The sequence below is a fragment of the Chiloscyllium punctatum genome, chromosome 16 (genome assembly GCF_047496795.1).
Source record: "Chiloscyllium punctatum isolate Juve2018m chromosome 16, sChiPun1.3, whole genome shotgun sequence".
In the NCBI taxonomy this organism is placed as follows: domain Eukaryota; kingdom Metazoa; phylum Chordata; class Chondrichthyes; order Orectolobiformes; family Hemiscylliidae; genus Chiloscyllium; species Chiloscyllium punctatum.
In genome coordinates, this window is record NC_092754.1 from 225,676 (window position 1) to 252,183 (window position 26,508).

The 26,508-nt window shown below is 42.9% G+C and overlaps 1 protein-coding gene across 3 annotated transcripts in view; it reads left to right on the top strand.

Annotated features, from left to right (window-relative positions):
- vwa5b1 (von Willebrand factor A domain containing 5B1) overlaps window positions 1–26,508 on the top strand; it is a 396,694-nt gene that overhangs the window by 30,622 nt on the left and 339,564 nt on the right. For all 3 annotated transcript variants that reach the window (XR_011962666.1, XM_072585920.1, XM_072585921.1), the window contains exons 3-6: window positions 2,306–2,467; window positions 4,579–4,798; window positions 6,096–6,238; window positions 16,937–17,068. Coding sequence is in view for 2 of the 3 variants with exons in the window: in XM_072585920.1 (XP_072442021.1) it covers window positions 2,306–2,467; window positions 4,579–4,798; window positions 6,096–6,238; window positions 16,937–17,068 (657 nt within the window). In the remaining variant the exon portion in view is untranslated. The remainder of the gene's footprint in view (window positions 1–2,305; window positions 2,468–4,578; window positions 4,799–6,095; window positions 6,239–16,936; window positions 17,069–26,508) is intronic.

The window sequence follows — 26,508 nt, forward strand, 5'->3', positions numbered from 1 at the left end:
TGTCATCAGTAAATATCAGAGCTACACCACCTCCCTTACCTTTCTGTCTGCCCTTCCAAATAGTCTGATACCCCTGGATATTTAACTCCCAGTCGTGACCATCCTGCAAACCATGTCTTCGTAATGGCTACCGAATCATATTCATTCATGGTGATTTGTACCATTAACTCACCTACCATGTCATGAATGCTATAAGCATTCAGGTAAAGTGCCTGTCCACTTTCGTGCTTTTTCCCCAGTAACACTTGATTCCTTAACTGATCAAGAATCTACCTCTCCGTCTTAAATATACACAAGTCTCTACTTCCACAGCACTCAGTGGCAAGCAATTTCATAGATTCACAACCCTCTGAGAGAAGAACTTTATGGTGAAGAGCAAGTGGCTTAGAATAGATCTGAGAATTTTGTTTTACTCGGAGGGCAGTAGATATATGGAATGTGCTGCTTGAGAGGAGATGGAGTCAGGTACTCTCAGCATCTGGATGAGTTCTTAAAATGCCAGGCACTGCAGACTATGGACCAAGTGCAGTAAATAGGATTTATCAGTCTTTTTATGTTTGTTGGTTAGCATAGATATGGTGGGGAGAAAGTGAGGACTGCAGATGCTGGAGATCAGAGCTGAAAATGTGTTGCTGGAAAAGCGCAACAGGTCAGGCAGCATCCAAGGAGCAGGAGAATCGACGTTTCGGGCATGAGCCTTTCTTCAGGAATCTTCCTGAAGAAGGGCTCATGCCCGAAACGTCGATTCTCCTGCTCCTTGGATTCTGCCTGACCTGCTGCGCTTTTCCAGCAACACATTTTCAGCATAGATATGGTGGGCTTTAGATTCTGTTTCTATGCTGTGTAATGCTATGAATCCATGAACTCTAAGGAATTCCTCCTCATTTCAATCTTAAACTGGTACCCCTGCATTCTGAGACTCTGTCCTCTGGTCCTAGACTCTCCCATGAGGAGAAATATCCTCTTATCATTTACTCTGTCAAGTCCCTTAAAATCCTTTATGTTTTATTGAGTTCACCTCATATTCTTCTAAACTCCAATGAGTAGAGTTCTGACCTGTTTTAAGGTTACAATCAGTTCAGCCATAATCTTATCAAATGGCAAGCAGGTGTGAAGAGCCCAAATGGCCTACTTCTGCCCTTATTTCTATGTTTATAGGTATGTTTGTGTAAATGATTAAAGTGGCTACTAGGAAGAGTCATGAAAATAAATAGCTCTTGTTTATAATTAATCAAGCTATTTGGCAGTGGAAGGGTTAGATTTGTTCATGTTGATGATGTTTTTTTCCTTCAGAAGTCCATAAAGTAGAGGGCTGGGAAGATTTAAATGAGTCTGATGGATTCCCTTCATTTTGATAACATTGCCTTTGTCAATTCTTTTGCCAAAGTTGACATCACATTTTCCCATTTGACTTCACCATTCAAATCTTTGCCCTTTCACTCCATCCTATTCCTGTACCTTTGTGGTATTTTGCATGACTTGTTTTTCTCCTAATTTTTGTATCATCAACAACTTTGATTATAATACACTGGTCACTTCATTCAAGTGTTACAAAGACACTTAGTTTATTTTTTCTCTTGGAGATCTTAGATTTTGAAGGAATGGAAAAAAAATGTATTTATTTCAAGTTTTCTGGAGTGGTTTCTTCAAAAATTATCACTGTGGCTATTGGAGCTTTTTTTTTAACAAGGCTTCCAGTATATCACATGACTGGTGATGACCTTGATTTGTTTAAGACCATGCCAGGGCTGTTCTGAACAGTGAGTAGCTTGTTTTTTCTGATCCTCAGCTGGAGGATAAGTTGCCTACACAGCTCATCTCCCATTTCTCAAAGGAAATCCTTCCTGTTGAGGTCAAGTTGAAACCTATTTGTTTTTCTGATAGATGATTGAAGAATTATCTTTCATGAAAAAGCTTTATTGACAAGTTCCCAGAGACACTGACAAGCTGTGGGATGGGGATCATTGAGTGTCTGGGGGATGGGTATCACTGACTCTCTGTGGGGATGGGTATCACTGACTCTCTATGGGGATGGGGGATCACTGATTCTCTGTGGGGATGGGTATCACTGTGGGTTGGGGATCATTGAGTGTCTGTGGGAATGGAGATCACTGTGGGAATGGGGAGTACTGATGCTCTGTGGGAATGGGGAGCACTAAGTCTCTGTGGGAATGGGGATTACTGTGGGAATGGGGATCACTAACTCTCTGGGTGATGGGGATTCCTGTGGGAATGGGGAACACTGATCCTCTGTAGGGATGGGAAGAACTGATCACTTTCTTTAAAGCATTCTGTTTACTTCCAGCTTTATTTATTTATCCCTTGGATGAATTCACTACTGTGATTGGATTTGAAGCAATGATTTCTGGACGCATTATAACAATGCATATAAAGGACAAAGCTAAAATAGATAATTGTAATTTTGACTGTTGTAACAGCTCATCCAGATCCTTCCAGAAATGCCAAGGTAAAGACTTTTAAAAGTATTTCTTTTGACTGAAATTGTTTGAAGAATCATTTTTCTATTTTAACTCTCAGTTTCATATTCCTTTTATTGTGGAAATCAACATACTCACTAATAGCACTGAGACCTCAATGCTAAGTATCCAGTCAGTATATATTGTAGGGAATATGATTGAGGAATGCTGGAAGATTGCCTTTCTCTACTTTTTGGTCATCTCCTGAAGGTGCCAATATAACTTTACATGTAAAAGAGGTATATCTGAATAGAAGTTATTTTGGATGAGCCAGGATGTGTTGGTTGTATGTTAGACCTCAGCATTATTAAGCCTCATCCAATTCTCCTTTGATGCAATATTTTTACCCTTGACTGTGTCATCATTGGAAAACTGATTTCCCTTATTCTGAGCCAACGTTAGCACCTCTGCTGCCATCATAGTCGAGGACAGTCCATTCAGTTCAGGCAAGAAATGCAGCCTGGGATTTTCCTGAAGCGTGTAAGCAAAGATCCAACTCAACTCCAATAGTTGAGTATTTTGGACTGCTGACATTCGCAAATGAGCCATTGTTTTATTGCCTGTAAATTTTCACAGTGAGCTATAATTTTATCTGCCAATTGTGTCAATATCTTGCCTCAAAACCCTTGAGTGAAATTGATTTTTTGGTTCTATTGAGTTGATGTCCATAACAACAGCCTGTGATGTGACTTTAATCTTGCCAGTTTCATGAAAACTACACAGCTGGGATTTACCTCCCAAGGTGCTGCTGTATTTTCCTCAGACTCTGATTTTTAAATTGCTGTTTTCAGCAGGTGCGAAGGATATCTGCCAGCGAGAGCAGCAAAGTACATCTTTAAAATGCTAAACAAGTTTCAATAACATCTTTAGGGCCTGACAACCATCTTAAGCAGAAAGTTGAGGCCTGATATTTTTGGATTTCACATTAATGTTCCTAGGTTCTATTGCCTGCCTCATACCATCCTTCAACTCTCCCCGCCAACCCCCACCACCGCCCCCCCACACCCTCCCCAACAGCCGCTGGCCCAAGTTAATAGCAGCAGCTTTTTTTAGTGGTCATTGAGGTAACTGAGGACTAAATAGAACAGTTGCATGTTGCTCTGGAAGACGTTAATCCAATGGGTTAAAATTTAATACCTTTTCTTAAGGTCAAATGAAAGGAGCTTATTTTGTCCATCTGGATTCTAGAAATTCACAAAATAAAAGTTAAATGATTTTATATTTAAATTGAATTTCTGTTGGGAGAAGTGGTGGTGTTAACAGGGGAGTTTGACAAGAAACAGGGATGTTCAGCCGCTTTGTTTACAGTTGGGAGAATGGTTAACTGCATGGGACCATGGGAGAAGAGCAATAGTGGACAGGCAGGAATAATGGTGAATAAGCCTGAGAGGAGTCTTATTTGTTTTAAAGCCTAAACTCATGCAAAAGGCTGCCTCCTGACCTGACTGAAACAAGCCTGCAAAACCCTCCCTATTGTCCAATACTCATTGGAACCCCCCCCCTGCAACCGAGAGCATCTACATAATAAGTCTGAACAGCTGTCTATGTGAATGCCAGCCATTGCTTCCTCTCAACACAGGCATGATGAATACCTATGGAATACCTTGAGAAATTGAGAACAAACAGTGACTCAAGAAGCTTGGACATAGTGCAACAGACAGAATGCCAAATTATAGGACCATACTGGAAATTGTTGAATAAAATATATTTAATTCAATGTTCATAAGTTTTTGTTCATTTGATTCTTTCCAAACCTGTGACCACTACCATGTGGAAGGACAAATGCAGCAGATACTGAGAATACCACCATCTGCAGATTCCCCTCCAATTCACTCACCATCCTTTTGCTTTGTTGCATCAAAATCGTGAAATTCCCCACCACCACCCCCCTCCATTCTGGCTGTACCTACAGCATAGGGACTGCAGTTCAAGAAGGCAGCTCATCACCTCTTCTCAAGGCAAGTAGGGAAGGGCAATAAATGCTGGCCCAGTCAGTGACACCCATGTGCCATGAATGAATAAAAAAGCTCAGTATAATGCAATATTAGTTTAAAGCAACATGTTTTTAACATAAGAAAATTTTGACTTTTGTTTCTAACAGATCACTTTATTCTTGATGAAGATTTAGAACGCACATTATTTACTGTGAGCTTCGGTATCATCCCACCACTTGAAACAGTAACTGTGCTGATTAATACTTCCTTGGAGCTGCAAACTCTGCCCAATGGGACAGTTAGGCTACAACTTCCATCCTTGTATGTCCCCAGGGTGACTTCTTCTAGGACTGATGAACAGAGTTCAACTGAAAATGAGCTCAAAAGGTAAATTATAAATTGATTACATCAAATTCTGTTTGAGTCAGCAGAGAAACTGACAATTTACTTTAAAGAGTACATTTGTTTTGTTTAACTGTTTGAATTCACTTAATTTAAGTGTTATTTAAGTGTAATTCAGCTATTATTTTCAAATAAAAAAATTTGGGCGGCACAGTGGCATGGTGGTTAGCACTGCTGCCTCACAGCGCCAGAGACCCGGGTTCAATTCCCGCCTCAGGCAACTGTCTGTGTGGAGTTTGCACATTCTCCCTGTGTCTGTGTGGGTTTCCTCCGGGTGCTCTGGTTTCCTCCCACAGTCTAAAAAAAGGTGCAGATTAGGTGAATTAGCCATGCTAAATTGCCCGTAGTGTTAGGTGCATCAGTCAGAGGGAAATGGGTCTGGGTGGGTTGCTTTTCGGAGGGTCGGTGTGGACTTGTTGGGTCAAGGGGCCTGTTTCCACACTGTAAGTAATCTAAAGGTGTGAGTTGAATTTTTATTCAGATATTCTAACACAGTCAAAATTTTGGAATTTCTTTTCAATATACTGTACTGTTCAAAAAGGCAAATTGCCACCACCTTCTCAAGGGCCATGAGATGGCAACAAAACCTGATCTGAGTAACATTTCAGGTATGAATAGTATTAAACCATCGCATAATAGGGCCAGGAAGCTGTGAGATTGAATTTTAAATACCTGGAGATTTTAGGATTGAGGAATGTCAGATTATAGAATCTCTACAGTGTGGATGCAAGCCATGCAGCCCATTGTATCCACATCAACACCCTGAAGAATATTCCACCCAGGACCATGTTCCTCCCATCCCTTCATTTCCTATGGCCAATCCACCTAACCTGCACATCTTTGGACTGTGGGAAAACATCCACATAGACACAGGGAGAATGTACAAACTCCACACAGAGAGTTGCCTGAGGATGGAATTAAACTCAGGTCCCTAGTGCTGTGAGGCAGCAGTGCTAACCACTGAGCCACCATACCACCCTTTAATGGATATAGGGGATTTACAAAATGTTGAGGGTGCAAGAAATAGTGTTTGAGTCTTGAGGAAGGAAGGGAAAACTGCATTTAAAACTTTAGAAGAACTAAAGAAAAATCATTTCAAACTTGCGTTATTTTTCCAGTGCGTATAAAGCTTACATTGACTTACAAATGCATCAAACTGATCTTGTAATATTAGGCAGAATAGAGACAATAAGAGTATTTTCTTTGATTTTATTTTATTTTAAATAGAATCATTTCTCATGCTATTGATATTTTCTTCCATTTTAAAATATATTTGTTGCAGCAAAGATAGATTTCGAAGTGGCTTCACCCCTCAGCACCAAAGTGGGAACTCGTTGGTAAAACACTTGGACAATGAGGTCACCAATCCTACTACATATGACTTTAGTTTCAAGCTTGAAATCAGAGCACCCTGCTTGCTGGCAGGTCAGAATGTGAAACATTTTACATATTCAAGTAAATAAACCTCAATGCATTGCTACATGTTCAGATCATCATTGGAATAGCTTGTATTGTAGCACCTTGAACTTGATCAAAAACTAGAGTGGGAGGGGTGGGGGTGGGTGGTGCTTGGATGGTGACAATACAGGGAAAAGGTTTGACCTCTACATTAATGCCCTCCCTGAAAGGTGGAAGAAGATAATCCTCAAGAGACACATCTAAACTTTTAGCTGTTAGCCAAATGGCGGTTAGGCAAGAAATGGATTACAAGATACTAATGATATATTTTAGTCATGTTCTTGAATGCCAAATTTCTGGCCTCTCCTCATTGCCCTGAATGAGTTGTTTAGGTGGATTTGGGAGTCAAGTTGAAACCACTTTTATGGAATTCTAAGAGAAATAAGTTCCAACAATTTGATTTCTAGTATAACCAATCATAGATGAATGCATGATCTGTTTTATCTAATATTTTGAATGCTGGTTATTTTTCATAGAAACACATGCTTCTTTTTTATTGGGAACTCTCAAACTCTTGAATGTACTGGACATAGGATGACTGGAAATGTAGTAAGTTTGACTTTAGGTGGAATGTGATTGGTTTTCCAATCAATTCTGACTGTTTATTCAACATGTCCAAATGTTGCTGTGCAAAATAACATAGAGGCTGGTATTCCATCACCAAGTCATCCTTTATTTAACATGAGCTCTTCTTGACTTTAATATCGCCTCATTTAGAGTCAGTCTTTAGACTAAGGGTAACACAGACACAGACCCTTTTCCTTTCCTATTTTTTATCTTTTAAAAATCTTTTTATCCCCACTGTTATACAGCAGTAATGCTTCTATTTTCTCCAAGTCACCCCCAATTGTGTATTTATACAGACTTAGTGAAAAAAGATACCATTGTGCAAGAACTTTATTCTGTATTTCCACCACCACTCATGTGGCCAGTGAAGCATTAAAAGCAATAAGGGCTACACCTACATGAGAAAAACAAAGTGGAGGAGAAGGGTAAGGACTAAATCAAAATTGAAGTGGAAGGGTAAATAAAGCACTCGATCCCCTGTGGTGCCATCCTCTCTAACGCTCTTTTTATCTGTCAGCCAGGGCTCCCTGATTTTACCAAATTATCAGCCCAAATCATGGAACTCATATTCGTTAGGTTGACCTTGTTATAATCACTACATCCCTCCCTCTTTGAGCCTGAGGACATAGGTCATTCCTTTATGTTGGAGAGCCTCCCGAATTGTTTTAGCAATGGGTCAGGTTCCTCTGACTCAGCAAAAATGAGGACTGCAGATTCTGGAGATTAGAGTCGAGAGTGTGGTGCTGGAAAAGCACAGCAAGTCTGAGGAGTAGGAGAATCAAAGTTTCGGGCATAAGCCCTTCATTCTGATGGAGGCCGGAAACCTTGCAACCTTTGTAGGACATTTGGATGAGCACTTCAAATATCATAACATTTAAGGATATAGGACAAGTGCAGGAAATTACAGCATTTTTAGCGCTAGTTATATCGGTTCAGACTCAATGGGCTGAGGGCCTTTTCTTCACTGTTTGAATTTATGAATTTATGATCAGCTGTGAGAGGTGGTGTGTCTGCTTATGGGAGGTGGCTTCAGTGCATTTGCATTTGCTACTTGGCCTGTTCTAACCTGGAATTATAAGCAGTTAGCATTAGAGCCCACCGCTAATTGTGGCCTGTAGCTATGGCTGGCACTGCCTTGTTCTTTTTAAGCAGACCAAGTCGGGTTTTGTGGGCCATGATTGTCACAAATTTTCAACCGAAAAAGTATTGGTAGAATTTCCTGACTCCAATATGTGTGCCAATCCTTCTTTTCTCATTTGGGCATATTTACATTCTCCATTAACCAAAGTCCAAGATGCGTACACTATTTGGCATTCCTCTCCATTTTGCCATCTATAAACTAATACAACACTGATGCCATATGGGAAGAATCACATGTCAATACCAGATCTTTCTTGTGATTATAATGTGCCAACAGCTTACAGAATGATAGCTGTTTCGATACGTCATTGAAAGCTATGGCTTGTATATATGACTATTTCCATGACTGACCCTTTTTTGGAGTCAATGCAGAGGTGCCAGGATGGAGGCTAGGTTATGTCTGACCTTTGCATAATAATTTACCAGCCCCCAAAATAATCTAAGCTTGTGGACAGATGTGAGAGTTGGGGCACCTTTGATCACCATCACTGAGTCTTCCAATGGGAGTAATGTGGTCTTCTCACCTCTGTGGCCTAGGTAGGTCACTTGGAGTGTTTGGAACACACATTTTTTTCCCTTTTCAGGCATGTGCCTGCCCTAAAAAAATGTTTTAGGACTAAATCCAAATTCTCTAAGTGTTCTCTATTAGTTTTCCCTGTTATTAAGACGCAACATGTATGAGGTGAGGGATGCCATGGACGTCCCTGCTGATTACACTTGCAGGAAATGCACCCATCTCCAGCTCCTCCAAGACCGTGTTAGGGAACTGGAGCTGGAGTTGGATGAACTTCGGATCATTCGGGAGGCAGAGGGGGTCATAGATCGGAGCTATAGGGAAGTAGTAACTCCAAAGATGGCAGATAGATGGGTGACAGTGAGGGGGACTGGGAGGAAGCAGCCAGTGCAGGGACCCCCTGTGGTCGTTCCCCTCAAGAACAAGTATACCGTTTTGGATACTTGTGGGGGGGACGACTTACCAGGGGTAAGTGACGGGGCTCAGGCCTCTGGCACGGAGCCTGTCCCCGCTACTCAGAAGGGAAGGGTGGAGAAGAGCAGAGCAATAATAATTGGGGACTCGATAGTTCGGGGCACAGATAGGCGGTTTTGTGGGAACGAGAGAGACTCACGTTTGGTATGTTGCCTCCCAGGTGCAAGGGTACGTGATGTCTCTGATCGTGTTTTCCGGGTCCTTAAGGGGGAGGGGGAGCAGCCTGAAGTCGTGGTCCATATTGGCACCAATGACATAGGTAGGAGGAGTGCTGAGGATGTTAGACAGGCTTTTAGGGAGCTAGGTTGGAAGCTCAGAGTTAGAATGAACAGAGTTGTTGTCTCTGGTTTGTTACCCGTGCCACGTGATAGAGAGTCGAGGAATAGGGAGAGAGAAGAGTTAAATGCGTGGCTACAGGGATGGTGCAGGAGGGAGGGATTTCGGTACTTGGATAACTGGGGTTCTTTCTGGGGAAGGTGGGACCTCTATAAACAGGATGGTCTGCACCTGAACCTGAGGGGCACCAGTATCCTTGGGGGGAGGTTTGCTAGTGCTCTTGGGGGGGGTTTAAACTAACTCTGCAGGGGCATGGGAACCCAGACTGTAGCTTTAGGGTGCAGGACCTGGAGTGTAGGGAGGTTAGGAATATGGCATCAATCTTAAAGGAGGGTGCCTGTAAACAGAAGAGTGGCTTGAAGTGTGTATACTTTAATGCCAGAAGTATACGAAATAAGGTAGGTGAACTCGCAGCGTGGGTTGGTACCTGGGACTTCGATGTTGTGGCTATTACGGAGACATGGCTAGATCAGGGACAGGATTGGCTGTTGCAGGTTCCAGGGTTTAAATGTTTTAGTAGGGTCAGAGGTGGGGGCAAAAGAGGGGGGGGTGTGGCTTTGCTTGTCAAAGATAGTATTACAGCGGTGGAAAGGAAGATGGACGAAGATTTGCCATCTGAGGTAGTTTGGGTTGAGGTTAGGAATAGGAGAGGTGAGGTCACCCTGTTAGGAGTCTTTTACAGGCCTCCTAATAGTCCTAGAATCGTTGAAGAAAGGATTGCGAAGATGATTCAGGAGAAGAGTGACAGTAATAGGGTGATTGTTATGGGAGACTTTAACTTTCCTGATATTGATTGGGAAAGCTATAGCTCAAGTTCGTTAGATGGGTCAGTGTTTGTGCAATGTGTGCAGGAGAGTTTCCTGACACAATATGTAGATAAGCCAACAAGAGGTGAGGCCATACTGGATTTGGTTCTGGGTAACGAACCAGGCCAGGTATTAGAACTAGAGGTAGGTGAGCACTTTGGGGACAGTGACCACAATTCGGTGATTTTTACTCTAGTGATGGAGAGGGATAAGTGTGTACTACAGGGCAAGAGTTATAGCTGGGGGCAGGGAAATTATGATGCGTTGAGGCATGACTTAGGATGTGTGGATTGGAAAAGTAGATTCCAAGGCAAGAGCGTAATTGATATGTGGAACTTGTTCAAGGAGCAACTATTGAGTGTCCTTGATAAGTACGTACCTATCAGGCAGGGAGGAAAGGGTCGTGTGAGGGAGCCGTGGTTTAATAAGGAGTTGGAATCCCTTGTTAAATGGAAGAGGGCGGCCTTTGTAAAGATGAGGCGTGAAGGTTCAATAGGGGCAATTGAGAGTTATAAGGTAGCCCGGAAGGACCTGAAGAGAGAGCTAAGAGCAGCAAGGAGGGGACATGAAAGGTCCTTAGTTGGTAGGATTAGGGAAAACCCTAAGGCTTTCTATAGGTATGTTAGGAATAAAAGAATGACTAGGGAAGGAATAGGTCCAATCAAGGATAGTAATGGGAAGTTGCGTGTGGAGGCTGAAGAGATTGGGGAGGCGCTGAATGAATACTTTTCGTCAGTATTCACTCAGGAACAGGACATTGTTGTCGATATGAATACTGAGGCATGAATAAGTAGAATGGATGGCTTTGAGATATGTAGAGAAGAGGTGTTGGAAATTCTGGCAAGGGTGAAAATAGATAAGTCCCCTGGGCCTGATGGCATTTATCCTAGGATTCTCTGGGAAGCAAGGGAGGAGATTGCAGAGCCATTGGCCTTGATTTTTGTGTCCTCTTTGTTGACAGGAGTAGTGCCAGAGGACTGGAGGCTAGCAAACGTGGTTCCGTTGTTCAAGAAGGGGAGTAGGGATAATCCTAGTAACTATAGGCCAGTGAGTCTCACTTCTGTTGTGGGCAAAGTCTTAGAGAGAATTGTAAGGGATAGGATTTATGCACATCTGGATAAGAATGATGTGATCAAGGATAGTCAGCATGGTTTTGTGAAGGGCAGGTCGTGCCTCACAAACCTTATTGAATTCTTTGAGAAGGTGACTAAGGAGGTAGATGAGGGGAAAGCGGTAGATGTGGTATATATGGATTTTAGTAAAGCGTTTGATAAGGTCCCCCATGGTAGGCTACTGCAGAAAATACAGAGATATGGCATTGAGGGTGAGTTGGAGGTTTGGATTAGGAATTGGCTCTCTGGAAGAAGACAGAGGGTAGTAGTTGATGGCAAAGGGTCATCTTGGAGTGCCGTCACTAGCGGTGTTCCGCAAGGATCTGTTTTGGGACCATTGCTGTTTGTCATTTTTATAAATGACCTGGAGGAAGGGTTAGAAGGTTGGGTGAGCAAGTTTGCGGATGATACGAAAGTCGGAGGAGTTGTAGACAGTGAGGAAGGATGTGGCAGGTTACAGCGGGATATAGAGAAGCTGCAGAGCTGGGCAGAAAGGTGGCAAATGGAGTTCAATGTAGCTAAGTGTGAAGTGATTCACTTTGGTAAGAGTAATAAAAAGATGGATTACTGGGCTAATGGTAGACTACTTGGTAGTGTAGAAGAGCAGAGGGATCTTGGTGTCCATGTACACAGATCTCTGAAAGTTGCCACCCAGGTAAATAGTGCAGTGAAGAAGGCATATGGCGTACTGGCTTTTATTGGTAGAGGAATTGAGTTCCGGAGTCCTGAGGTCATGCTGCAGTTGTATAAGACTCTGGTGCGGCCGCATCTGGAATATTGTGTGCAGTTTTGGTCGCCATACTATAGGAAGGATGTGGAGGCACTGGAACGGGTGCAGAGGAAGTTTACCAGGATGTTGCCTGGTATGGTAGGAAAATCCTATGAGGAAAGGCTGAGGCACTTGGGGTTGTTTTCATTGGAGAAAAGAAGGTTTAGGGGTGATTTGATAGAGGTGTACAAGATGATTAGGGGGTTAGATAGGGTTGACAGTGAGAACCTTTTTCCACGTATGGAGTCAGCTATTACAAGGGGGCATAGCTTTAAATTAAGGGGGGGGTAGATATAGGACTGATGTTCTTCACTCAGCGAGTCGTAAGTTCATGGAATGCCCTGCCAGTAGCAGTAGTGGACTCTCCCTCTTTATGGGTATTTAAGCGGGTATTGGATAGGTATATGGAGGATAGTGGGTTAGTGTAGGTTAGGTGGGCTTTGATCGGCGCAACATCGAGGGCTGAAGGGCCTGTACTGCGCTGTATTCTTCTATGTTCTATGTTCTAACTTGGGTAAATGTCAACCTGGGGTAGACCTTGTAAAATGTTCTCTGTCATCCGCTGAAAGATTGCACAGGCTGATGATTCCCCAAATGGCAGTCTCATATATTGGTACAAACCCTAATGGATCTAAATTGTAGCATACCTCTGGGAATCTTGGTCTAAATGCAATTGCAAGTAAGCATGGCTCATGTCTAGATTCATGAAGGACAGCCTCCCCATAAGTTTTGCGTATAGATCCTCTATGTGAGGGATTGGGGATTTATCCAGTGATGTAAAATGGCTTTCCATTTGTTTGAAATCCACATAGAGGTGAATCAACCCACTGGGCTTCACAATAGGTATGACCAGTGCTGCTCATTTCATAACTTGGTTTGGTTTGATGATTCCTTCACTTTCCAGTTTTCTGGTTCAACCAGAATTGCTTCCTGATGAAAGTTCAAGGTGGCCTTGGCTCCTCTGATAGTCCCTAGAACTTCTTGGAAGACTTCAGGGTATGTAATTCAGACTTCACTAGACAGCCATTTTCTAATTAAAAGTTTTGAGCTAATTTTTCTCCACCAAGCTTGGGCCCAAGCCTTTTACAACAATCATTGGTAACTGAACCAACTGCTTCATACCCTTACTATGTAAAGGTTCACCTGTATAGGTTCTCAGCCTAGCTGAGGTCTTGCACAAAGTTAAGGGCTGGAGTCCACAGTGAATTTTATTAAAAAGCTGGCTCTATGATCACTGATATGGCCACACTAGTATCAACTGTCACAAGAAACAGGTGAACATTTAACCAGACATTTATCATGATTGGTTCTGATTTTGTTAATCAATTTAACTGTGCCAAACCGATGTAGGTTGAACTTTCCAGGTACAAAATCTCCTGGATATCCTCCTGGATACTGGCCTGTGAATTATCTTGACCCTGAAGAAAATTTTAACTGTTTGGCTGAGCTTGGCTTTGTTTTGGGGTTTTGTTTTGATCTGATCTAGAGTCTGTCTGATCAGGACATGTCCTGAGTAAGGCTGTGGACTTGTCTTCACTCAAGTGGTGTGCCCCAAGCTCAGTCTCAGCTGCAGATTGTGTCCACTTCTTTTGGAATACCCTGCAACTCATATGCTCCACTTGCTGCATTTTTTAATGATAAAGCCAGTTGTAGTGCCGGTTTGAAAGCCAGTTCCACATCAGCTAGTATTTTTTCACAATTGCATCATTAATCCCACAGTGGAACGTGAGGACTACAGATGCTGGAGATAAAAGTCTAGATTAGAGTGGTGCTGAAAACGTTCAGCAGGTCAGGCAGCATCTGAGGAGCAGGAAGATCGACGTTTCAGGCAAAAACCCTTCCCGATGAAGGATTTCCAGAAAACATTTGATAAGGTGTCACATCAAACAACATTGCGGAACATAAAAGCTCATGGTGTAGGGGAAAATATATATTCGTTGAGCTAAGATGAGTTGGCTGGTAGAAAACAGTCAGTTTGCATAAATAGATCTGATTGTCAGAATGTGACCACTCAAATCCAGTAGGCATCTGTGTTCTAGCTTCAATAATTTACAATTGACATCATTGACTTGGATGAGGTGAGAACAGCCTTGGAGATTAAATTTGCAAACAGCACTGAGATAGTTGAAAAGTATGTGGTGATGGAGACTTAATGAAGTTGCCATTGATATAGATATGTTGAGTGCATGGCACAATATCTCATAGATAAAGTATAATGTGCGAGAATGTGAACTTGTTCATTTTGACTCAAAGAATGAAAAAGCAGAATATTATTTAAAATGCGAATGACTACAGAATTCTGAGATGCAGCAGGATTTAAGTGCTATAGTCTATGAGTCACAAAGGTTAGTGTGTAAATACAGCATATAATCAAGAAGGCTAATGGGATGCTGTCCATTATTATGAGAGGAATTGAACAGAAAAATAAGGTTGTCATGCTTCACTTATACAAGGCATTATTGAGAGTAGATCAGAAATGCTGTCTGCAGTTTTGCTCTTTTCTATTTAAAGAAGGATGGAACTGCAATGAGGGACAGTTCAAAGGAGGTTCACAAGGTTGATATCTGGAAAATCTGAAAAAGCTATGTTTTGTACGTGGACAGGTTGGAGAGACTGTTCTTGTTTCCACTAGAGTTTAGAAGAGTGAGGAGCAATTTGATTGAAGTGTATGGTGAATGGTGCTGTTAAGAGGGGTATGGATAATGTTTAAAAAGCTGAAATCAGTTGAATCACATTTAAGGAGGGGGTGTTCAAGATAGGACCTTAGATTTCAAATGTGTTGAAAGGAGTAAATCAGAAATCAAATTGGCAACATCTTTCTTGCTGAATTAAATGGGAAACAAGGCAGTTCTCACACAGGTGAGCTGATTGTGAAGGAAAGGTCCCACACATTTCAAGAGCCACATCGTGGAAGTGTAGACACAATCCAGCCCCATTTGAGTCAGAGTGTTTCAAAGAACATGGGACCAATCAGAAATTGGATCTGTCCTGTGGGAGCTGAATGGTAAAATTATTCGCCCACAAACAAGACTATTACTGCAACCATTCAATGACCAGTTCAAGTGCTGCTGATAACTCTCCATGCATCCAAAAACTGTTGTGCACAGCTCACTGAGGCACATACAGGGGTTGAAGGAGAAATAGCTGTATGTGCCTTGTAGAATTCACAAAGATAAATAGGGGTTGAGAAAGCTCCCAAAAAAGGCCAGGCAACTTAAAAAGCAGAGATCCTGTGCCCCTGCTTGACAAGCAGGAGGTCTGGCTATCAGAAAACTTACTTCCGAATTTAGAGGGATATCAAGAAAGTTCCCAGATAGACCCACAGCTGATGAGAGCACCACTAGACTCAGATTTAAGCTAGGTTTACTGGATTAATACTTGGAATAAGCGGGTTGTCTTGCGGGGTAATATTGTACAGCTTGTTTCTACTGGAGTTTAGACGAATAGACGTGATTTAATTGAAATGTACAAGATCCTGAATGATCCTGGCAAGATGGGTGTAGTGATTGTAATGAGGTTAGCCAGCTGCACCTTATAGAATATGAGTTCCCTGATTGGGGCTGTCAGTCTGGTCCGAACAGGGAGCACTGGCTAACATATAAAAAGGGTCAGTGACAGAGATACTGAAACTCTGACCTTGTATGAGGCAGTACTACAGTCATGTATAAATAAAGGGGACTTGGTGATGGGATACCGACATTTATGGAGTTATCTCAGTGGGTGTGAAAAAGATGTTTCCTAAAGCGGGTCAAACATGAAAGTAGGGTACACAATTTTAATAGTTTCAGACAGAGAAGAGAATATTTTTCTCTCAGAGTGTTGTGCAACTTTGAAACTCTACCTCAGAAGGCAGTCATGGCAAGGTCACTAAACATTTTTAAGCTGGGGGGTAGATAAATCTTTGTTAGGTAGCGGAATTGAAAAGTATCAGGAATAGATGGGAATAGGCTGGAGCAGGCTTAAAGGGCAAATGTTTTTCTATTGCTCCTTATTCAAATATTGGTAATTGATTCTGCTGGATAGGCAAGAGGTTATGCTAACCGACACTGTCTTTCCCACCTTATGGGGGAACAGAGATATTCCAGATCCACCTACAGATGGTGAGGGAGATACCTTATCTACTTGATGAGCTGAGGGCAGTGTATTAGGAACAGGAAAATGTAACAGAACTTGTACTGTCCAAAACAAAATCAGACAGGTTAGGGACCAACCCCTCCTGAAAGTGGCAGACTGGAATCTTAATCTGATGTGAAGGATTATCATATTAACCATGATCTCATTGAATGGTACAGCAGACTCAATAACCTACTTTTGTTCCTCTGTCTTTTAGTGTAATGAACCTAAATGTCCAGTTATCAACTCTGGCAGAGAACGATGGGAGAATGTAGCCACCCTGCTCAGGAAATTTAGAGAGTGGGTATTCTCCACTGACAGTCCAAGGGAGAACTCCCACCAATAAATCAAAAGTCCCAGCAGCTGATACCTGATCCGGACACCCATTTGGTTAAAATCCAGAGCAACTCGAGACCACTGCCCCTGCCCTTCCCAATAACACACTGGTCCCCAAACTGAACACATCAACGGGTGGGTGAGTGTGTGGCAGGGGTTGGGGAGGTCAGGGTGTCCTGACCTAGGGGAGCAGGAAAATGTTGTGTCTGGAACAATGGGGAGATGTCATGTCTGGTATTGGTGCAGGGGAAGGTGTTAGACAAAGTGCTGGGGAGGGATGGTTGGGTCCGTGGTGGGGGTTATTAAGAGGTTGTATTTGATCCAGCTTTGCAGAAGGGTGTTTTGGTCTGGTGGGGGGGTTGAGTGCACTTAAAAATACTTGATCCTCTATGTTCTGAAGTTATGCAAAGCACAGAAGAAATACAATTGTGCCTTAGGTCTATCAATTTACTGACAGCCTTTGCCCTGACTAAATCTCCAACTATTAATGTTCTGCAGGTGTGGAAAGTCCAACTCACTCAATCCGAGCTGACGCAGACCCCTCAGCATTTTGTGCTTCCAGTGTGATGATTACATTGGCAGAGGAACATACCTTTGACAGACCTGTGGAAATCATCATACACCCGAGTGGTAGGGAAGGATTTCAATTTTAATTTCTCTTCCTTTTTTAATTTCTTCATTAAATGCAGTTGTGGAACTTGCTAAACATACAAATTTTATTTTAAAGCAGAAATAATGGTATGGAAAACCCAGTGGTTTTATTGAGAAAAGAAAGATATAAATATTCATTCAAAGAATAGGAGTGGGTCAATCAGTCCCTTGAGTGCTTTGCTATTCAATAAGATCACAGCTGATCCTGATTTTTCCTCAAATCCACATTCCGGCTGCTCTGGAAACTTTCATTCCTTGGGTTTTAATGAGAATCTATCTGCCTCTGCTTTTAAAATATTCAAGGACTCTTTTTCTACCACCTTTTCAAGAAAACATTTCAAAAAACTCAAACATCTGGCAGAAACACTTCCACTTTATCTCGATTTCAAACAGTGAGCCCTAGTTCTAGATTCTAGACAAGTGGAAACATCCTCTCCACATTCAGCTTGTCAAATCCCCTTAGAATCTTATTTGTTTTCATCAAATTGTTCCCCCCAGTTTACTGTGAACAACATTGGTTAAACTTCAATCTCTGAGCTAAATGAATATGGTGTGCTTGGCTTCAGGAATTAGAAAAAAATAAACCAATAGACAATAGACAATAGACAATAGATGCAGGAGCAGGCCATTCTGCCCTTCGAGCCTGCACCGCCATTCAATATGATCATGGCTGATCATTCCTAATCAGTATCCTGTTCCAGCCTTATCTCCATACCCCTTGACTCCACTATCTTTAAGAGCTCTATCCAATTCTTTCTTAAAAGAATCCAGAGACTGGGCCTCCACTGCCCTCTGGGGCAGAGCATTCCACACAGCCACCACTCTCTGGGTGAAGTAGTTTCTCCTCATCTCTGTCCTAAATGGTCTACCCCGTATTTTTAAGTTGTGTCCTCTGGTTCGGCACTCCCCCATCAACGGAAATATGTTCCCTCCTGCCAGAGTGTCCAGTCCTTTCATAATCCTATACGTTTCAATCAGATCCCCTCTCAGTCTTCTAAACTCAAGGGTATACAAGCCCAGTCGCTTCAGTCTTTCCGTGTAAGGCAATCCTGCCATTCCAGGAATTGACCTCGTGAACCTACGCTGCACTCCCTCAATAGCCAGAATGTCTTTCCTCAAATTTGGAGACCAGAACTGTACACAGTACTCCAGGTGTGGTCTCACCAGGGCCCTATACAGCTGCAGAAGCACCTCTTTGCTTCTATACTCAATCCCTCTTGTTATGAAGGCCAGCATGCTATTAGCCTTCTTCACGACCTGCTGTACCTGCATGCTTGCCTTCATTGACTGGTGGACAAGAACACCCAGATCTCTCTGAACAGCCCCTTTACCTAATTTGATACCATTGAGGTAGTAATCTGCCTTCCTGTTCTTGCCACCAAAGTGGATAACCAGACATTTATCCACATTAAACTGCATCTGCCATGCATCTCCCCACTCACCTAACTTGTCCAGGTCACCCTGTAATCCCCTAACATCCTCATCACATTTCACCCTACCACCTAGCTTTGTGTCATCAGCAAATTTGCTAATGTTATTGCTGATACCATCTTCTATATCATTTACATATATTGTAAAAAGCTGCGGTCCCAGCACGGATCCCTGCGGTACCCCACTGGTCACTGCCTGCCATTTCGAAATGGAGCCGTTAATCACTACCCTTTGTTTCCTATTAGCCAACCAATTCTCTATCCAATCTAGTACTTTGCCCCCAATCCCGTGCGCCCTAATTTTACTCACTAACCTCTTGTGTGGGACTTTATCAAAACCAGTCTTCCAGCATCAGATACTTAGAGTGACTCACAAGAATCTGAATGAAAGGAGGAGACAATGCAATCCATTCAGCCTTCTCTACCATTCAATACTATCCTGGCTGACCTTGGGCATCAGCTGTACTTTCCTGCTAGCTCCTTGTGATTCCCCGAGAAACCAAAATTCATCCATTCAAGCCTCAAAGTTATTCAATACAAAGTTATTCAATAATTGATCTCACATGATTATGTACTTAGGTCTGCTGATAATCTATTTAGTTCATATGCAAATTATAGCCTGAGTTAAATGGCGAATTACATGCAGCTGGTGAGTCGGAAGTTCTTTCCAGGTGGGCCTTTTGGGGTCATAGGTTCAAATGCATTATTTAAAGGTAACATGAGCACACTGTCATTCATGGAAAGCTAGAAGCAACAGAAAAGTCTGTGCTGATTGCTCCTATCCCCTTAGAGGTGACACAGTGAGGTTTCTAGCCATTATGTTCCAGAACATCTCAGACAGAAGTGAGATCCTCCTGCACTGATAACCAAGGATAGGTCTCCTAGAGCAGACATGGTGACTGTGACCACAATCAGTTAGGAAGTCAGGACCTGTGGACAGATTGAAAGAACCTAAACTCAGTGCAAATGTAGGATAACCTATCTTCTGCACTCCACAGGGGTAACTGCCATTAATTTTCATAATGTAAACTCACACTCCTGAATTAGAATGCTGCCCCTGCCATTGGCCAACTAACTACAATCACATTGTATGATACATACTAAAGGTGATACCCACCTTCAGCTACAGATGTTCTAAAACTTTCCAGGCACTGCCCAGAAACAAACCTAACATTTTCAATCAGATATGACTGTTCTGAAAAAGAAGAGTCTGTTCTGAAGAGTCATAGAGGACTCGAGGTGTTAACTGTATTATTCTCTCCACAGATGCTACCAGACGTGTTGTGTTTCTGCAGTGATTTCTGTGTTTGTGGGAAGAGATAGGGCCTGGGACAACCATATGGCCCAGCCAACACAGGTGATGAGTGGAAGGGGTGCAGAGGTGAATAGCATCTGCAGGCTGCAGGAAAAGTCCACTACTTCCCTGATCAGAGTTTCCATACCCACAAAAGGTGCCCCCAGTGTATGAAGGAGGCAATGCATGCCTGACAGTGACTTCCTGTATCCCTCAGTTGGGGGAGGTTGGTGGGGAGTGAGGCTAGTGGAGAGATGTTTGTATTTGTCACTGAGGGTGCTCAGCTACTGCAGAAGTATTTTGAAGGACCAGAACATTCTACAGGACTGAGGGAAAAGTGAGGGATTAATGTGGTACTGGAATCAGATTTGATGTTGCTGAACTTGGAAGCCTTCTCTCAGGTGAGTAGGAGGGATAATACAGGATCTTGCAACCCTGTATGAGCTGCTGCTCATGGGGCCACCCACTGTGCAGCAGTTACATCTGCATGGAGCTTATGTAAATTTTAGATTTTTATCCAAGCTTTCTGCTTCAAAACAGATCACAATCAGCAAACAATCTGAGACACTCTGTCTGGGTGTATTGCATTACACTACCTGACTGATCCAGGCATCTGAATCTCATCTTCAGGAAGCTCGTGTGGAGTGTGTGCAGCTCTGTATCTCTCCTCAGTATTGCCCTGAGGATTCTTGATGGCATTAGAGGTTAGGTCCCCGACCAACTGTCACTGTATGGTCTGAGGATGGTTAAATGAAGCAGGCAAATGTGGGTTTACCACAATGTAGGCATCACGACACTTCCCTGGATAACATGATTGTCGTGTCACATCTCAATGGGGAGCACATTGGAAATCAAGTCTCGCTATTTCTATGGTCATCACAAAAGGTAATGATTTCATCAAAGTATGCAAAATTTTCTGATTATACCTTCTTTTAAGACCAGGTAGGCAGGTGGAGGGGAACAACTCATGGGTTCTGACAGTTTTGCTGGATATTCTGCAGGATGAGAGTGTGTTGCTGGAAAAGCACAGCAGGTCAGGCAACATTCGAAGAACGGGAGAATCAACGCTTTGGGCCAGAGCCCTTCATCAGGAAAGAGGCTGGGAATATTGGGGGTGGAGAGACAAACCCTGGTGGTGGGGCCAGGGGGAAGGTAGCTGAGAGTGTAATAGGTGGATGGAGGTGGGGTAAAGGTGATAGGTAGGAGAGGAGGGTGGAGTGGATAGGTGGGAAGGAAGATGGACAGGTGGGACAGGTCATGGGGATGGTGCTGAGCTGGAAGGTTGGAGCTGGGGTAAGCTGGGGGGAGAGGAAATGCGAAAACTAGTGAAGTCCACATTGATGCCTGGGGTTGAACAGTCCCGAGGTGGAAGATGAGGCGTTCTTCCTCCAGATGTCGGGTGGTGAGGGAGCAGCGGTGGAGGAGGCCCAGGACCTGCATGTCCTCAGCAGAGTGGGAGGGAAAGTTGAAATGTTCGGCCATGGGGCAATGGGGTTGATTGGTGCGGGTGTCCTGGAGATGTTCTCTTAAAGCATTCTGCAAGAAGGCGTCCAGTCTCCCCAGTGTAGAAGAGACCGCATCGGGAGCCACGGATTTAGTAAATGACGTGTGTGGAAGTGCAGGTGATATTTGACTGATGTGGGAGTCTCCTTTGGGGCCTTGAATGGAGGTGAGTGGGGAGGTGTGGGCACAGGTTTTGCAATTCCTGCGGTGGCAGGGGAAGGTGCCAGGACGGGAGGGTAGGTTGTTGGGGGGCGTGGACCTGACCAGGTAGTCACGGAGGGAACGGTCTTTGTGGAAGACAGATAGGGGTGGGTAGGGAAATATATCCCTGCTGGTGGGGTCCGTTTGGAGGTGGCGGAAATGTCGGCAGATGATGCGATTTATGCGAAGGTTGGTGGGGTGGAAGGTGAGGACCAGGGGGGTTCTGTCCTTGTTATGGTTGGAGGGGTGGGGTTTGAGGGCAGAAGTGTGGGATGTGGATGAGATGCGTTGGAGGGCATCTTCAACCACGTGGGAGGGGAAATTTCGGTCTTTATAGAACGAAGCTATCTGGTGTGTTCTGTGGTGGAACTGCTCCTCCTGAGAGCAGATGCGGCCGAGGTGGAGGAATTGGGAATACAGGATAGCATTTTTGCAGGAGGTAGGGTGGGAGGAGGTGTAATCCAGGTAAGCTGTGGGAGTCGGGAGGTTTGTAAAAAATGTCAGTTTAGAGTCTGTCCTCGTGGATGGAGATGGAGAGGTCTAGGAAGGGGAGGGAGATTTCAGAGATGGTCCACATCAATTTGAAGTCGGCTGGAATATGTCTGTGAAATTGATGAACTGTTTGACCTCCTCATGGGAGCATGAGGTGGCGCTGCAGCAGTCATCGGTATAGCGGAGGATGAGGTGGGGAGTAGTGCTGGTGTAACTACGGAAGATAGACTGTTCCACGTAATCAACAAAGAGACAGGCATAGCTGTTCATTTTACATGCTCTAATGAGTTATTAATTAATGGTATAATTGTTATTAGGGGGCTTGTAAACTACTCTCTCTGGCACTTTTTATCTTTGCTTATTTTCTACCATACTGATTGCATTTCCTGATTTTCCAAACTAATATCATCCCTCTCTCATGTACTTATGTCATTTCTTATAATCTAAACCTTCATCATGTTCGTGGTTAAAACTCAGGGTGAACAGGTAAGAACGAGAGCACAGTTCATTTACATGCCCATAATTGAACAACTCATCAATGCTTGAGTATAAATTTCCCACTGGGCAGGTTCACTCATTTCACAGGTTCACCACTTCAACATACAAAAACTCAAAATTGCTCAGTCAACCGTAGTTAACAAAGGAAGTTAAGGATTATATCAAATTTTTTTAAAAAGATGTGTAAACATTGCCACAAATAGCAGTAAATCTGAGGACCAGAAGGTTTCTGGAATCTGGCAAATGAGGATCAAGAAAGGGAGAATGGAATATGGAGTGCAATCTCGCATAAAACGTAATCAGACAATAAAAGCTTCTTTAGGTACATTAAAAGGAAATGTTTAACTAAATCTAGTGTGAGTCCATTTAACTCACTTGTGCTACATGGATGTAACTGACTGAGCCAATATTTCTTGTCGATCTCTAGTTGTCCCTTCAGAAAGTGCTGGTGATCTGAAGTCCACATGTTGTAGGTAGACCCCCGATGCCTATAGTGAGGGAATTCCAGGATTCTGACTCAACGACACTGAAGGAATGGTGATATATTTCCAAGTCAGGAGGAGAACTTGCAGGTAGTAGTGTTCCCATGTATCTGTTGCTCTTGTCCTTCAAGATGGAAATGGTCATGGGTTTGTAAGGAGCCTTGGTGAATTTCTTCAGTGAATCCTGTAGATAGTATACATGCTGCTGTTGAATATTGGTGGTGAAGGGAATGAATATTTATGGATGTGGTGCCAATCAAACATGCTATTCTGTCGTGCTTTTTGAGTGTTGTTGGGTTTACACACATTCAGACATGTGGGGACTGTTCCATCACACTCCTGACTTGGCCTTGTAGATAGTGGACAGGTTTTGGGGAGCCAGGAGGAATTCTTCGCCTCTGTCCTGCTCTTATAGCCAATGTGTTTACCTGGCTGGCCGAGTTGAGCTTTTGATCAGGATGGGGAAAATGGCAGAGAAACAATTGGTTACTTGGTGTCTGTTTTCACTAAGGAAGGTACCAGGAATCCCCCATACCTAGAGGGTGGCCATGAAGAATGGAGACTTGAAGGAAATTAGTGTTTGTAAAAAGATTTTAGTGGAGAAACTAATGGGGCAGAAAATTGATGATTCCCCAGCACCTGAAAGCAGTGAGGCTTTGTGAGTGGAGCAAAGATCTACATTGTGATCATTCTGATGCTTTTTGATTGTCTTCCAAAATTCTACAGATTCTTGAATGGTTCGAAGGAAAGTAATAGGCATTGCCCCACCCACTATTTAAGATGGGAGAAGGAGAGAAAACAGACCTGTCAGCGTTCCATTAGTGATAGGGAAAATTCCAGAATTTATTATAAAGGATGTGATAAATAAACATTTGGACAATAATGATCTGATTGGGCAGAGTCAGCATGAATTTGTATGAATGAATGACTTATTGCCGCATATATTTAGGGAGACAGAGTGAAAAGCTTTTTCTCACCACAATCTGGCACTATCTTAAATAGAGTTGGTCTTCATCAGCCAGGGTCCCAAACATTGCTCCAGGACTTCTGCAAGGTTCCCACTCTGCCGACTGCAGCCAGGAGTTTCCACTCTGCCATCACTGCAGCTGACACCTCGCAGCCAATTCCAGGAGTGAATGAGAATTTGTGAATGGGAAATCATATATGACAAATTTGTTAGTTTTGTGTTGGAGATTTTACTAGCAAAATTGACAAAGGGGATCCAATGGCTATGATCCATTGTAAGGGAAGAGAAATGAATTAGTTGCAACACAGTAGCCATTCAGTCCTTTGTGACAGCGTTGTCTGGCTGTAAGAGTAACAAACCTAGCCCTGCTAATTTTCACCCTCAGGCAAAAGATGTAGTGGTTATGTTATTAGACTAGAAATTCATGAGGCTTTGACTAAAATATCCAGGTATGAATTAAATTCCACCATGCTAGTTTCTTGTCAGGTAAATATAAAAATCCATATAATTAAGTAACTATGTCCTAGCTTTTATATGAATTCTCACCAACAACAAACCATTCTGTCAAAAACATGGCTAACCACAACCCTGGCATGGGGGAGAAATACTACCATCAGCAGAAACACACATCCTGTGAATAAACAAATTCCAAAAGCCTTTTGGATTAAACTGCATTTATTTCAATGCAAGAGGGCTGACAGATAAGGACGATAAACTCAGGGTGCGGATAGGTACCTGGGACTGGGTAATTGTAGCCATTATAGAAACATGGCTAAAGGAGGGACAGGACCTGTAACTTAATGTGCCAGGCTAAGGTGCTTTAGGTGGGACAGGTGGTGGAAAGAGAGGAGGGAGTTCAATTTTTGATGATGGTGAGTATCACCCGTGGTAGTCAGAGATGAAATAACTGAAGAATCATCCAGTGAGGCTTTGAGTAGAGCTAAGAAATAAGAAGGGGATGGTAATGTTACTGGGGTTGTACTATAGGCCCCCAAATAGTCAACAGGAATTAGAGGAACAAATATGCAGGGAGATTGGGAGACTTGCAGGAGCAATAGGGTGTCATAGTAGAGGGTTTTTATTTTCCTAATATAGACTGAGACTGCTAGAGGGTTAAGGGCTTAGATGGGGTGAAATTTAAGTGTGTCCAGGAAAGTTTCCTCAGCAGTATAAAGAGGTTCCTACTTGGGAAAGGGCAAAACTGGACCTACTCTTGGGAAATAGGGCATGACACATGATTGAGGTGTCAGTGGGGAACACTTTGGGATTAATTCTATTAATTTTAAAATTGTTATGGAGAAGGATAAAATGGCCCAAAGGTTAAAGTTCTAAATTGGGCTGAGGTGAATTTTGATGGAATTGGACAAGAGCTTACAATAGTTGATTGGAATAGCTTGTTTCCAGGCAAAAGGACCTCTGGCAAGAGACAGGCCTTTCAAAGTGAGATAGCTGGAATTCAATGTCTACGTGTTCCTGTGAGGGTGAAGGACAAGGTTGGTAGGAATAGGGAACTCTGAATGACAAGAGATATTGAGGCTTTGACCAGAAAAAAGGAGAAGGCATGGCTCAGGTACAGGCAGCTGGGATTAAGGGAATCCCTGGAGGCATACACTCTATTCTGATATAACACAATAAGTCTGTTCCTGTGTGATCCTGCATGATAAGAAAATCCTATAATTTAGACACCATTTAAAGGGAAGGGACCAGAATCATGTTATAGCCAATACAGGTAAGGAAAATTCTTCTACAAATAGTGGTCTAAATTCTTCAATTGCGTTATAGCCAATGCGTGCTGAAGAAACATGCATTATAGCAGAACCGACTGTATGGGATAAAGGAGTGTACCGAAGAAGGAAATCAGGAGAGCGAAAAGGGGACGGACATAAGAGAGCCTTTGCTGAAAAGATTAGGGTAAATCCAAAGAGGTTCCTAAGTATATTAAAGGAAAAGGAATAACTAGAGAGAGAATAGGGCTCCTCAAGGACTAGAGTGGTGATTTATGCGTGGAACCCCAGCAGATGGGCGAGATCCTCAATGAATACTTCTCCTGTGTTTACCATGGAGAAAGACATGAGGACTTGGGAACTTGGAAGTTAGTGGTGATATCTTGGGGACAGTCCATATCACAGTGGAGTAGGTGTTGGACGTTTCAGAATGTATGAAGGTGGATAAATTTCCTGGTCCTGACCAGATATATCCAGGAACCCATGCAAGAGGCTAGAGAAGAAATTGAGAGCCCTGGCTGATATTTTTGCATCATCGCTAGCCACGGTGAGATCTTGGAAGACTGGATGTTAGCGAATGTTATGCCCTTATTCAAGAAGGGCTACAAAGAAAATCTTGGGAACTATAGACCAGTAAACTTAACACCTGTGATGGGTAAGTTACTTGAGACGATTCTGAGGCATAAGATATACATGCATTTGGGAAGACAGGGTTTGATTAGGAGTATTCAGCATGACTTTGTGAGTGAGAGATCATGCCTCTCAAATTTGTTACAGTTCTTTGATGGAGTGACCAGAAAGGTTGTTGAAGGCAGGATAGTAGATGTA